The sequence below is a fragment of the Falco biarmicus genome, chromosome 7, assembly GCF_023638135.1.
Source record: "Falco biarmicus isolate bFalBia1 chromosome 7, bFalBia1.pri, whole genome shotgun sequence".
NCBI classification, from domain to species: domain Eukaryota; kingdom Metazoa; phylum Chordata; class Aves; order Falconiformes; family Falconidae; genus Falco; species Falco biarmicus.
Genome location: NC_079294.1, coordinates 18,174,528 through 18,189,927, shown reverse-complemented (window position 1 = coordinate 18,189,927; position 15,400 = coordinate 18,174,528). Strand labels below are relative to the sequence as shown.

General features: G+C 39.7%; 1 protein-coding gene across 2 annotated transcripts; it reads right to left on the bottom strand.

Moving 5' to 3' along the window:
* Positions 1-1,753: 1,753 nt before the first annotated feature.
* Positions 1,754-15,144, bottom strand: ARHGAP11A (Rho GTPase activating protein 11A). Of its 2 annotated transcripts, XM_056345279.1 has the most exons (12): positions 14,880-15,144; positions 12,346-12,416; positions 11,922-12,018; positions 11,101-11,351; positions 10,421-10,581; positions 10,175-10,321; positions 8,363-8,437; positions 7,543-7,710; positions 6,160-6,295; positions 5,730-5,838; positions 4,811-4,958; positions 1,754-4,412 (listed from the first exon to the last, which is right to left on the bottom strand). In XM_056345279.1, the coding sequence occupies exons 1-12, from the start codon at positions 15,009-15,011 to the stop codon at positions 2,827-2,829; spliced, it is 3,081 nt and encodes a 1,026-aa protein (XP_056201254.1). In that variant the 5' UTR covers positions 15,012-15,144; the 3' UTR covers positions 1,754-2,826. The 2 variants fall into 2 exon arrangements, with proteins under 2 accessions (XP_056201254.1, XP_056201255.1); XM_056345280.1 differs by lacking the exon at positions 8,363-8,437 and having other exon boundaries at positions 14,880-15,142.
* Positions 15,145-15,400: the final 256 nt, after the last annotated feature.

The following is a 15,400-nucleotide window of genomic DNA, read 5'->3' as shown; positions in this document are numbered from 1 at the left end:
GTTTAAGGGTTGGTTTGTCTGGCCTCTACCAAAATCTCCCTTTCTGATGATGAAGCCCACTGGTTCAAGAGCAGTTTACAATGACGATCAAAAATATCCGTGACACATCGCCAAAGCTACATTAGAGTTCAAAACCTAGGTACACATTAACAGAAAAAATCTCAAGTCTTGCTCTTTCAAGGAGGAACTGATGTGACAGCTCACTATTACAGACGGAGTCAGATCCCTTTTTCTTCCTCATGACGTTGCCTTTATTGTCTTCTGCCCTATTTCCATCTCCCACCTCCTTGTACCAGCTGCAGCAGCTGGCACTTTGCTGAGCCTTGTTTACCTCAGTGAAATGATGCAAATCGTGGTGCTGTGGTGCCCACATCCAGCCATCTGCCAGCACCAGCTGAAGGCAGAGGGTAGGAGCATGTTGCTGAGCAGGGAGAAGCAGCTTCCTCTTCAGATGGAAGTGAACCATCACATTGGCTCCCTTATTTCATGGAACCAAGGCTTCCCATATTTAACCACAACACCAAACAATCCTGTTAAGACCCTCTCCTGGCTGTGTCCCTAGTGCTAGATCTTAATAACGTAGCAACAGTGAAGCAGCTCAGCTGGGCTGACCCAGGTGGGAGGTTTCCGCCAAATCACTGAGTGGAACTAGTTCAGTGGTCCTGGACTAGGAACCTGGACAACCTTAGGAGGCAGGCCTGCGCAAACCTCATGAAGTTCAACAACGCCAAGTGCAAGGCCCTGCACATGAGTTTGGGCAATCCCAAGCACAAATAAAGGCTGGACAGAGAATGGGTTGAGAGCAACCCTGACAAGAAAGACTTGAGGGTGTTGGTTGATGAGAAGCTCAACAGGACCCGGCGATGTGCATTTGTAGCCCAGAAGGCCAACCAAATCCTGGGCTGCATCAAAAGAAGCATGGCCAGCAGGCCAAGGGAGGCAACTCTCCCATCTACGCTGCTTTTGCAAGACACCACCTGCAGCACTGTGTTCATTTCCAGAGCCCCCAACCCAAGAAGGACATGGACATGTTAGACCAACTCCAGAGGAGGACCATGAAAGGGAAGGATGATCAGAGGGCTGGAGGATCTCTCCTATGAAGACAGGCTGAGAGTTGGGATTGTTCAGCCTGAAGAAGAGAAGGCTCTGGGAAGACCTTAGAGCAGCCTTCCTGTACCTATAGGGGCCTACAAGAAAGCTGGAGAGGGACTTTTTACAAGGGCATGTAGTAACAGGACAAGGGCGAATGGCTTTAAACTGAAAGAGGGTAGATTTGGTATTAGGGAGAAATTCTTCACTATGAGAGTGGTGAGGCACTGGACCAGGTTGCCCAGAGAAGCTGTGGGTGCCCCATCCCTGCAAGTGTTTCAAGGCCAGGCTGGATGGGGCTGTGAGCAACCTGGTCTAGTGGAAGGTGTTCCTGCCCATGGCGGGGGGGGTGGAAGTAGATGATCTTTAAAGGTCTTTTCCAAGCCAAACTGTTCTATAGGTGGAGAAGGAGGCAGGGAACAGAAAGCAAGCAGAACTACTTCTTTTGTTAACATATCATTCAAGAAAATCAGAAGCCTACTTCTGCTAAATTAGGTTGCACCTTGCCTTTTGCTAGTTATGAGCATCACCAACACTTACCTAAGATGAACAAAAAAGAGAGCCAGAATAGAATCTCTTCTGACTTAAGTATTTTCACACTTACTCATTTTGATGTGCATAGTCTGCACATAACATAATCTAAATTTCTAAGAACAGGCTCAGAAAAAGAAGAAAACCAATGGTTTTATTAAAACCAAAAGTATCCAGTGCTTTCAGCTTTTACATTTTGCCAACAAGCAATTTGCACATACAGAAAGCTAATGAACAGTTTCAAGTGTTTACTCTTAAATAAATTTACAACTGATGACAGACAGTTTTAATTCCGAGAGATGTAAACATTTGCTTGTGCAAATCAACTTTTAAACATACTATGGCTTCTTACATTTGTCTCTTGCAACACTATCAACATCTAAAACCTGCTTCTGCACCACCTAGTTAACACTATGCTATTGCTTTAAAATAAGTTAAAACCTTCCTTACATATTAAGATAAAACAATTTACTGCTTACAACAAATTACTTGGTACCTATTGCAGAACACATTGCTGGATGAATTTTTAAGACTTTTCACTTCTTGAATGAACTGCGTATTTTATTTTCCATGTGTTCCAATAATTCTCCAGTGTACATATGTCAAAATTTACCTATTCAACAAGAAAAATATGCTCCCAACTTACTTCAACAGAAATTTAAAAAAATTGTCTCAGAAGTAGAGCTGGTGTAAGGTCCAATTTAAATATCAAAGTAGTGCTACAATACACTTAAAACTAACAAGTAAATAAATTTAACTACCAGTACTCCACATCAACACATTTTCTTTCACAAATGTGAAAAAAAACCCAAACAAATTTCTTTCACAATTGTTTTAAGCGTCTGAGAATTTTTTTTAAAAAACTTGGTACTTAGTCCAAATACTGCAAAAATTTTGGGCGATTCAGCATGTTTTTAGAAGCTGAGATAACTAAATATGAGCTCTAACACAAACATTTGTAAAGACAGGGTTTTTTTTTGTTTTAGAAGTCAAATTAATTTGGGTGAACTGACTATCGTTTATAAGAGTTTCAGAGTAAATGAAGAAAACCGACATAAAACAAATTGTTATTCGTACAAGTCCATGACTCAGTTACAAAAATAAATCAAAAATACCAAATTAGAGCTAAAAAAATAATCATACAAATTTAGATTTTCCAAATATTAACCAAGTTACAATAAGCCCATTTAGCAATCATATTTAATCTTACAAGTCTACTGGTTTTGCAGCTGGTAGCAGTTTCACTTTAGATATTGGATTCTTTGGAGAGCCTCTATAACGAATTCTTTCTTTTCCCAGAGCATTTCTTGTGATTGTAGATTTTTCTAGGCCAGCCCCTAAAATATTTATGTTTGCATTAACTTTTAAACTGGATTTCACCATTTCATGATTGGTTAGATCTTCTAGAACAGATTTTGATGGATGAACAGTCACTTTCTGCTCATGAATTCCAGCGGTTCCGACAGAAGCATCAGGCTTGTCTGATGGACTTAACGGCCTGCAGCATGATTTGGATGTTATGTCTAGCTGCTTATGAGATACAGAAACTTGGTCATACATACTTTCACTCCTTAGCAGTAAAGCCACAGAATTATTCGAGGGCTTTTCTGTGCAGGAGAATAGTGCAGAATCATAGCTCAAAGATTTAACAAGTGATGAACCATCACTTGCTTTAAGCAGCTGAGATTTTACACACCGTCTGTTAGCCTCCAGTAAGGAATTCATTCTTTTTACAGACTGTCTAACAGGAGTACGTTGAAACTTAAGAGGTGGTTTAGTTTTGCTTGCAGAACAACTTGGATCATTTAATGAAAGCTTGTTGAACCACTGTATGTGGTCAGAAACCTTTCCATGGTCTGAAACAGTTGATGTTTTAGTTAAAGTTTCATGAGAATTTTCACTTTGCAAGTATTGGTTGCCACCTTCGTTTTGTGATTTAGGCAACTGCAAAATAGAAAGCTGTCCTGCCACAGAAAGTTTAGCCGCATCTTCTTCCAAATTACAGCATTTTACCATACAGTTTTCAGCTGTTTGTGAGTGTGTTAATTCTACTTCCTCTTTTCTTCCAAAGGAATCTGATTTGTTGAAGTCATCTGTTGATGAACCATTCTGAACAGTCAGCTTGTCTTCCCTGGCCAGTACTTCAGGCACATGAAGTTCAGTTACATTTTTTATATCTGGTTTTGAGACCTGAAGTTCAATCTCAATAGAAGTTTTGAAGTTTTTCTCTAAAACTTTAATTTCATCTTTTTTTGATTGCTGTTTATCAATAGCGTAAGATTGATTACATTGGTACAGCAGCTCTCTGGATTTTGTATTTGCTAGATCTTCAGAAACTTCTTCAGCTAACAATTCTTTCTCTGGACTAAGCCCTGTGAGACACAGAGTTTCATTTAATGTTCTACCTGCTATGCCTGAGAAGGAAGATACCGTATCACCTATCAAATTGTGAAGATTACTTCCAGATGCAGAGAAGGCTTGCTTAACTTTCAGTAATGTTTCTGCAGTTGAATTATTTTCCTCTTCACAAAGCAAAAGTTCTAAGCTGTTGTCTTGTTTGCTTACAGTTGTGGATTTGAATTCATCTGTAACATTCGGTGGCTTTCCAAATACCAGAACAGACTCTGAAGAAGCTATTCCTGTTTCAGGATGTCCTGGCAGAATTCCCTCGTTCCCGCTGATCACCTGAGAATCTCTAACAGTAGGACTATTCCATGACATTCGGTGAACTACTTTATTGTGATACTTTGGTGTTAGCAAGTTTTCTTCTGACTTGCTCACTTTTTTTGAACCTTAAAATAAATACCACACAGCGTTTAGAAATAATGTCTTGCAATTTTCATGATCATTTAGGCAAAATTCTTGCTAAAAAAACCCTAATTATCAAAGCAGCACTGAATTTAAAGATGCCATTACTCCCTTAAGTTTCAGAGATGTGAGGAAAGGTTGTAATATTAAGAACTGAATTCACGTATCTCATCATGTGTAACTAACAGAATGACTAAAATACACTAGAAACACAAGCCTGTCCTAAATTTTTTTCCCCAGAAGTCACAAACAGTCAAGTAACTTTTGTCCTACTAGCTAGGAGCACTTTTAATCCGATTGCTTTTATACCTTTATCCGTAAAGTTACTTTTGCTTTACAAAAGCAAGTTTTCCCCATCTAATATATTCTGTTAGATACCTACCTTTCTTGCTGAGTTTTTCATTGACACATGGGCTGAAGAATACATCTCTATTTGCACATTCAGTTCTGCTTTCCAAACCTTGTTGACTTGCAAGACGCCTTCCAATATTTTCAGATCTATTACCAACCGTACATCCTGATACAACATTCTTGAACAAACAAAAGAGGTTACTTTCATTTAGACCTGTGATATGGAATCTCATTTACAAAGGAACCTCCAGGAAAAGGCTATGCAAATCAGCCATAGCAGCCTTTTCTTGACCATACATTATTTTCCCTTGATTCTCTGTAGATCTAGGTAGGGAACAACCCACCTGCAATAAGGTAGTTTAACCACACTGAACATAAGGCTTCTGTGCATAGACTTGGTAATATCAAAATTTCAGGAGCTGAGAGACCTACAGATCACAAGTGTCATGGGTTGACCCCAGCTGGCAGGTAAGCTCCCCTCCAGCTGCTTGCTCACTCCCCCCAAGTCCCCAGCAGGATGAAGGAGAAAATGGGAAAGGCAAAAGGAACAGGGAGGGGATGAGGACTGATGACATAAGAATCACCTGCAAGCCAAAGCAATCACTCATGACAAGTGGGCAGAGGCCCAGCCAGCCCCTGAACAGTGTCTACTTTATAAAAAGTCCTCCCAACACAGTTTTACTGGTGAGCATGCCATATAATGGCATGGAATAATTCCTTGGTCAATTCAGGTCAGCTGTCCCCTCCTCCAGCCTCTTGGCCCAATCTCAGCTGAACCCAGTACAAGCTGATCAGTTACTGTTATGAAAATAAACCTAGGGCTTCTTGTACTTGATAGCAGGTCCAGTTATGCTGTGATCCCTCTATAACCAAGGAAGTCCCTCCTGCGACTGAAAAGTGGTGCCCAAAACTTTGCACAGTAACAAGGAGACTGGAAGCAGAATACTCACCATTTCTCTGTTGCTTTTCCCCAAACCAAACTTCAAGCGTAATGATCTACGAACCATTTCTTTTCGGCTAATCTTTGGAGAAAAACAACCTGTCTTTCCTGATTCAGCCCTGGGAGAAAAGAGGGGAAGAAGTGCCACACAAAAAACTATTTAGGAGGGAAATGAGAACATACTGATATTCATGGTTACTTCTTCTATTGCCTTCTTGCCAAGCTTTTTTAATAGGCACAGGAGGCTACTATACCAGATCTTATTTTATTTTGAGCTCCATTTTTTCCACATTGGAAGATTACTATAAAAATACGGTATGTTTTGAACACCAAAAAAGGTGATTTTAAAAGACAGACTGAGATTTTACACATCGTTAGTCAAGGGGTCGAGACCTAAAGATAAATTGGAAAGGTAGTTTCTGAGAGTTAAGGCAAATTACCTGTGTAATTTTTTCCTTGTATGTCTTTTACTTCTTCTGTTCCCTGTACTAGACAGAAGATTTTCACCACCAGTTGAAGGAGACAGTGAAGTCTGTGATGACTCGAGAGACGCACAAGGACTTGCTTCAAACTGAACTACAGGAACAACGTAACATTTACATGACCTTAAAACAGTCACATTTTTTCAGATGAAGAGTTCACAGTTAATTCAATAAAAAATAGTTTTTTAAACAGCACAGGTTTGTTTGCTCTTTTTGTGGAGTGCTGGCTTGAAATCACTTTGACTTCCACTTTTATTTAATAGTATATGAAGCTATTGCTTGTAGCACACATTGAAGTGGCTGGATTGCAATTAATTGCATGCTACCAGTATCACTACCTCAATTAAGTTTCCACACTGCTATCATCAGATCAGTTCTTCAGATTTCAGAACTTAAGAAAAATTAGATTCAATCTTAGTATTTTTAGCAGTGTGCTTTTTTACATACCTAGCCAGAACAGTTAAAAACAATAAATGAAGAGCTGCTACTCTACTAAATTTTTTTATAAAATAGATGCATTACTACCGTCTTCAGAAAATGCCATTGCTTTGGTTTGCTTATCTGTAGAACAAGAATTTCATGGTGTGCATGAAATGATTTAAGAAAAAAAATCCATGAAGTTTTACACCACTCAGTTTTGAGGGGGAAAAAAAAATTGATCTTCAGGCAAAACAAACATAGCCAATCTAGAAATTTCTTTTTACTCTAACTTCAGTTGACAGCACATTAAGGAACCAAACAAAACTCAAGCAGGATTTCCAGAAGAGCCTGACAGTTGGAAGCACTAACAGAATGAAGTGGTATTAAAGTATTGTCAAACTACAGTAGAACTTTTTCTATAGAATTTTGAGATTATTTAGCATCTAGAATCCAATCACCTCTTGTTTTCTCAAGAAAGAGCCTTTATAATAGCAACAATTACATTTCACAGAGTTAAGACCAGTCATTCAAGTATTTAGGAGACTGAAGGAGGCTACAACTTTCAAAACATTGGAAGCACAGGTAGTTTTCATGGATTTGTGTGCTAAGACAGAAATGTGAGTATAACCTAGGTGATATAGAGGGTCTGAAAAAGATAAAAGGACATCAGGACTGCAGATTTGAGAGATTAATATAACAGAAAACAAGAAAATTTTGCCAATTTTGCCTTTGCTCAATCCATGTAACATTATAGTCACTGATGACCATAGACTATTTACTAAGATGGGCAAGTAGTGCAAGACACACTGTTAAAGTGAAGATTATCAATGACTGTCTAACAAGAACAGAAGACTGCACATATAAATGAAAAGCCATAAACAACGACTTCAAGCAGCAAGGAAAAAAATGAAGGCACTGTACCTGAAGCTGGCGTTGAGCTGCTGTTAAAAATGGCACTTGGTAACAACTCAAAAGCAAAACTATGCTTAAAAGATCGTCTTTTCTTGCTGGACAAGCCCTGAGAGCAATCAGTTGGAAGTTTACGCTTGGTACTTGGAGTAAGAACAATTGGAGTCATCGATGAAAGGACTGAAATTTAAAACAAAAAAAACCAACCAAACACAAATTTGAAATAAACAGCCTAAAAGATCAAGAGTTTATTGGAATATAAACAGTAGTTTGGTTTTTTAAACTCCAAAAGAAAATTGTTGTAAAAGTTTAGCTAAAGTGCATGCATTTTGAACAGGCAAAGCAATTTGTACAGCTTAAGGTTTGTTTTCTTTATTTTGAGTACCAGAAAGGAAAATCCAAAACCACACATTAATAAAATATAGGTATTAGAAGAGAAAACAAAAGAGCTATAGTCATATTCTGGAGGTTTAAGAGACAGAATGAGATTAAAAGAATTTCAGTCCTGGAAATTCATTCCCAAGATGATAAAATGCTGCACCTACTGCACTGAAGCCTTAGTGTGCATTAGATAAAAAAGCACAAGTTCAGTTGTGTAATCCTAGAACCACACAGCCCACTGCTGCAGTGATCATAGCTGCTCAAAGAACTAATGTAAATGCAGTATCTTCAGTAAATATGTAGCTATATTCAAAGTTTTAAACAATTTAAACATAGTCACGTTATCTTCAACTAAGTTTAGTTCTTCAGTTAAAAAAGTTTGTGGAATATAGTTGACAAATCCAGAAGATACTGCATGGGCTTCATGTAGTACAAATACGCCAATACCTACCGCTTCTGTCTTGCTGAGGTGTAGTGGAGGGTGTTCTGTTAGATTTAAATTTATTCAATGCTCCACTAACAATATCTGAAATGCAAGACACACCGAGCAATCAAATTTAAATATGAAGTTTGTCTTGCTCTATTTTCAACTCAAGTTTAACTTGGATTCTTTCACACAGAAATAAAACAATTGTTTAAACTGATTTGCTTTATGTAAAGAAAACTACCGTCCAACATAGTTTTTGTTGCTTCCACAACAGGTGAAAAGTTCTACTTTCCTTGAGGGAAAATAAAAAATAAAAAAAATCATGCACAGACAACAGAAGTTTCTTGTAGAAAATTCTACTGGTCATTGTAAAATCATATGCCTTCTAATTTCTTGTAGCAAACCTAGAAGGCATCCATTGAAGTCTTTCTCACAGATTTTCTCACTTTACTGGAAGTCATCGCAAAGCTGAAAAGCTCTTAGAGCTTTGAAGTCAGGCCCGAACAGAAACATGAAATTTTTGGTCTTGCAAAGAAATAATGTATAACTTTTCTGTGAGCTATGTTTTTTTTGTTTGTTTGATTTGGGGTACTGTGTACTGTTTTTTCTTAAATACAAAATTAAACCCAGAAGAATATATGCATGAAATTTTACTGGTTTTCCTGCTTTTAAATGTGTAAAATGGAAGTGTGTTTAAATGCTGTTGCAACCTACAGTTGTATTTCCATGTGCTCACAGCAAAGTTTAGCAAACTACACACCTGTGGTAATACTTTTATGGTGTTTGGTAGATCAGGCAGTTTTTTTAAAAAATATAAATCTTTGAAAATAGATGAAGTTTAGTAATACTATGTTTTACTACATCTGGAGAAAGAGTAGGAGCTGCCTACTACCAGAACCTATTCCTCAGAATTAACAAATTCTAGCTAACTACTTCTCAAAATTTTAACATTCCAAAACATTTATCACTTTACAAGCACAGGATGATCTCTATCCTTCAGAGTGGAAAAGCATATTACTCAAAAAAAAAAACCCAACAAAAAAACAAACCCAAAAACCCCATGCCTTGGCTGAAGATACACAACAATAAAACCTTAATTTAATTGCTGTCTGGTTTAATATTCCAGGTACATATGCTAAAGACATACGATAGTTTTATAGCAATCAGTGTTATAGTGGATTTGACTCAAGTCAAGCATATGTATTCCACGGTATTTCCTCAAAGAGAATGCAGAACAGAGAAGATACCATTTGATTATCTATACTTGGCAAAACAAAACAACCACAAACAAGAAAAACCAAACCCTACTGAATAGCTAAAATGCAGAAAGAAAAAAAAAAAAGAGAAAACAAACCACGATATCAGAGCACACAGTCCAATTCAGAGTTACACTTCAAAACAAGTATTAGTGAATAATTCAAAACACACATGCTATTTATATCCTTGCTTTCTGATGACCTGATTTAAATTATGTACTACCTTTGAGTGTTGAAGTATAACTTCAAAACTAGCAAACAAAAACCAACCAAACAAAAAAAAATCTTTATCAGCATTCTGCAACAGGATCTGAACTCAACAAAAAGTGGAACATTAATCTGGCTTCACAAATCCAAACACATATATGGTATAGTCAACAGACACTAGAATAAACTCAGAGTAAATATACAATAAAGTGATGTGATTACTGAAGTCTTATACAGATTTTGCAAGTCAAATCCAACAAATTTCACCGGCATCTATTCTGCTTGTGGAAGAAGGAAGTGCTTAGGGTCAACATACTTGAAGTCTCAAAGTAATTCTATTTTAGTTGCTAAAACTTTCACACAATATACCTACCCCCAACACTTCGGTGCCTCCTCTTCTTAGATTCACCGAGAGATTCATTCTCACTGTCTTCGTGGCCCCACAGTGAGGGAGTAGACTGAAAGGCATCAACACCTAACATTGCAGGAATTTTTTCCAAGATAAAATCTGGTACTTGTCCTGAAATAGTTGACAAATATATATATTTTAGTTATTTAAAAAATTAAGAGAAAAACTGTATACCAGTATGTACATTTCAATAAACATTTATCATCTTACCAATTTCTGCTGCATGGTCAATAAATGTTTGCACAACAGCTGCTTGCAAGCGAATTTTTTTTTCTGTACTGGCAGACATCTTCTCATTTTCATTTGAGTGCAAGAGATTGGGAGCAAAAATCACTGCCAGATTACTGCTATCCATTCTGTTTTCATTGGATCTTAAAAAGAAAAGGTTTTTTGGTTGTTTGTTTTTGCACACATTATCAGGACATAAACAGTAGAGAGAGAAAAGACCAAATAACACAAACATAGATGAAAAAAAATACACAGTCATTCACCTGAGTCCTTACATACTAAGATTAATGCATAGACTTATGCACCTCAGGCTGTGTGACTATGCTACTGAAATCAAGAGGTGTTAGACCCCAGCTAGTTTTGAGGAATGCAAGGTATCAGTTAGATTATGTTAACTTTATCAGTCTCTCCTTTTGCTTTCCAAAGAATAAGGAATACAACTATGAAAGAATGGAATAAAGTCAAGTCTCCAGCAAAATAAAGTTTCATAAAGAAAACACTTTGGATTTATGAGAGAAGAGACCATGACTGAATTCTAGTGAATGACTGCAGGTAAGAAAGTTTAAAGTCACAAACCACTCGCAGAAAGTTACAGCCGTTGCTGGAAAGGGAATTCCTTAAAGGAACTGGGAGCTGTTTAAAAGCACTGACTTTACACTGACCTTAGGGACACAGTTCTCAGAAAGTTGAAAAAGTATCTCAAAGCTTCAATTGTTCCATCAGCCATCAAACATGACAGCAACACAGTCGCAGTTTTCTTCTCATTTCCTAGCTGCTGAGCTTTGAAAAGCCCTTCCTGCAGGTGAGGTGGAAGGATGGGTTCTGGCAACTCTCTAAAGAACTGTTTAAGAAGCCCTGCAACATCACATGGCAGTGCAGCTGAGAGGCAGTTTTCACCTTGATCCAGTTTACTCTGAAATTGTTCATCAGAAACACAATTTGAAGTCTTCAACATACTGTCAGATTTCTAAGTTTAGGCATTAATGCTCTAGCCCATATCAGAAAAGTTACATCTTCCCCATTTTTAGTTTCAGCTTTGTCACATTTTACCCAACTACATTATCTACAAAGGCACTGATGATATTGTCAGACCACGTGCGTTAATTCATAGCTTTACACCATGTATGCATCCTTCTGGGAAAACACTGCTAAAGAAATATCCTCACAGCATCCAGTGTGCATAACTACTAACAAGTTTGTTCAGTCATGACTGTATTCTTGCCATCTGGAAAGCCAGAAAATTCCAGGGGGTGCAGGGGGTGGGTGGGAAATGAGGTTTGTCAGTTTCTGGACTAGATTGCCTCTCATTCCTAAAGTGAGTAGTGTTACTAGTCTACTTCAAATGTTAAAACTTGAATACTACTGAAAGAGTCCAAAACCTGAAACATGCAGATGATCAAGTGAAATGCAGCTTATTTAAAAAAAAAAAAACCCAAACACTTCAAACAAAAAAACTCAAACCAACCAAGGCTTTAGAGAATACCTTTAAAGCTTTTAAACGAACAAGAGAGCCAGACTTTCTGAAGAGTCCCTCAGTGTGAACGTGTTCTTCCAAATATTCACAAGTATCAACAAGAAAGCTGAGGAAAAAGTAACATACTTCTGTCACTCAGAATAAAGCTTGTTTTTTTCCCAGAAAAAAACATTTAAAGATAAATAGATAAAACTTAATACATAAGCTAGTTTTTCTCAATGAAAAGCAGCATAAAGAAATAAAACTTGATGATAGCTGTGGCTCAGAATTACCCATCTAACTCCTGCATCCTTCCCCTTCCCAAACTGAAACTATTCTCATATTCCCCATAAGCTTTAGCAGGTCTGGAATAAACATTTTGTTCCCTCTGACAAAAGTTCAATACTATAAAGAGAGCAAAGTAAGCATAAATCTAAATATAGTATTAATTTACCTTGGAATATAACCATATTCTGGCACAAGTGATTGTGGTAACGCATGAAAAGATACTCCAAAGATTTTACCCTAAAATACAAAATTAAATTAACGTTATTCAAAAGTTGATGGGATTAACTACGTATTCCACAGGGTACAAACAGAAGGGCAGTTAAAACAAAACCCCGAGGTTTTCAGATAAGAGGGATTGTCAGGAAAAACACTATCATCTCCTGATATCTGAGCCTATGCTGACTCTAGTTACAGGTAACGCCCTAGATTACTGTGAAAGAATAGAAAGGTTTTCCACACTATGTTTTGCACTTTTTATTTTACAAGGAGTCAGTTTTTCTATAAGGCCTCCAAATCAGTAAGGATATTAAACAGACTGTTCTGGAGTCTCACCTTGACAATCTCAAATTGACTAAATCCTATTTTATTTCAAATGTGTTTTGTTGATTTTTAAGAAACTTTCAAGTAATTTTTTCTGCATTTGAGGTACTCAAGATTGCTGTCCTAGGAAGGATTAAACTCAACAGAATAGTCTAGAAAACTGTTCTGAACTCCTGTGTTTAGTATTTGTATTTAAAAACCTCTTACAACTCTACTGCCTTATAGCAAGGCATCAGAGTACCTGTTGCATTTCAGAAAACAAGCAATTTCCTCAGCCATTACTACTGATGCTCACCTACAGCATTTTTTTAAATTGTTTATCCAAGGTCACTACACAGTTGTTCCAGGTATAGAAAACCTGCATTTCAATGTAACAATTGTACTTTTATTGCTTTGCTCCACCTGTGCTATTTATATTTACAGAGCATGCAAGCCAGCCCCTCCCTCAATCAGAAGAGCGGGATCATGCCCAACCTACTATCAGGGATGAATGCAAACTCTTGGTCGTTTACACCTGAAATTCAAAGTGCTGACTATGTTGAGAAAATAGTTAATCAATAACTAACCCATTAGGCCACCCTGGGCCTATCTGTACTACAGAAAACAAGCATAACATGATAAGGAAAGAAGCATTTGTCATTGTATTCCAGGTTCCAAAAGGTACATAAAGAAAACCAACTCCAATAGACGATGTTTTTCTGTGTTTACAAGATCATGTAGTAGAGAATTCCAGTGGCTTGTAATTCAACATTTAAAATTAATAACTGATATCCTCCACTTTATTAGATCTTGTTTGAAATATCACAAGTTGTGATTAAAGTTCTTAAAGTTATGTCGGTTCCCATATAATAGAAATAGAATGCCTCTGGCAAAACAAACGTTCTTCTATTTTTCCTTTTCCTACATTGCCCAGTTGTTATTTAAATACACATTTTCTTCCTCATATAAAATTTAAGCACTACAGACAGCTACATAGACAGCTTTTATTACAACATACATGTTATTCACGGTTTCCATTACTCTCCCTTCAAACAGGGGAAAAAAGTACAACCATAACATTGATATCAACAAGGGGGAAGGAAACTAATTGAAATTTTACTGTTGCCCTCTCCCTTTCCAAACAACCCAACTCAAGCATTTTCACAACTTCTTTGGCCTTATGTTGAGCAAGGGTTAATGATGCTGCATTTTGTAATACCCTCTCAGCCTTACAGAAAGCTCATTCTGAGAACTATCAGGTCTGCCCTGTATCAGTTGTGTGGCAGTCTTATTTAGGACATGAGAGTGGTCCATGCTTTATAAATTACAATCTACCAGAAGATCGGTATTCTTAAATGGACTTCAGTGCTGTCTAAACTGGCATCTGTTCTGATATTTAAAACTAAAGTAGGAGTCCCGAGACAGAAAACACTTTTTTTCCTTCAGCAGATTCAAAGTAGGTATTTTACGGCAAGAGGGCGGATTTCATTCCGCAGAACACAGGCAAATCAAGGCCAGATCTGTCTGTACCAAAACACCTATAGTCACGTGTTATACTAAGAAACCAAGCAAATAAAGCCGTTCAAACAAAAAGTCTAAGTATTCAAACAAAATAAGAAGATATAAAGCTTCCAGAAGCTACACAGTAGCTACGTATTCCAAGAAATAATACAGTGACTAAGACTTACGATCCATAGTGAGCGACATTAAGCACAGTAAAGCGTAAAAAGATGTAGCACAGACGAGAGGCGCGCGTGTGTGCTTGAGACCATCAGCGGCGTTACCGAGAGGGCCACGGCTCGCTCACCGCCCGGTCTGCCCCGCAGTCCGCGTCCTAACCGGGCAGGGAGAGCTCGGCATCGCCAGACCATTACCCTACCACACCTGACGATGGCCGGGGGCACTTGCTGAGGAAAGGGGAGAGGGAAGGAAAACGAGGAAGACTTTCCCCCTGCAGGGATGAAGCCGTTTCCCCACGGGAGGAGGTTATGCCCGGCCAGGGGCCAGCAGGAGCAACAGCATCGCTGCTGCCAGGCCCGGCGGCCGCAGCGGGGACAGAGCAGCCCCCAGGCCTGCGCGAGTTGCGGTCCGGCAGCAACAGCAGCCGCCGCGCTCGCCCACCCGCCGCGGCGGAGCGCCGGGCACCCTCCCTGAGCGCCGCAGCGTCACCGCCCCGCTTACCTCCGCCACGGCCGCCGCTCCCGGCTGCTTGGCCGCTGCCAGACAGCTCCCACTCTTCACCTTAATCCCGTAAGAAGCCCGGAGCTCCTCCAGCACGGCCAGCCGCACCAGCCTTCGCCTCTGCTCCGCCATCCCAGCGCCCGCCGCCTCCCCCGCCGCCCCTCAGACCCTGCTCTGCACCATTGCTGCTGCCACCTGGCCAGACCCCTGCTCCCACGCCGCCAGTTACCGCCTGGCTCAAACCCAGCGCCCTACCCCGCCCGCGCCGCTGATTGGCCCGCTCGCCGTTCGAAATGAGGCCCCCGCCGCCCAACGGCCGGCCGGGGCTGCCCGGCGCCGCCTGCTCGCCGCGCCGCCTGCGGGCAGCACGCTGGGTGCCTCGGGGGCCTCGCCGGCCTCGCCGCGGGGCGGGCAGCGGCCCCGGCAGCGGCCCCGGCAGCGGCCCCGGCAGCGCCAAGGGCTGGGGTGCACCGCGAGTCGCCGGGGCTGTCCGCGGCCCGGGGCCGGCGTGGCGCCGGGGC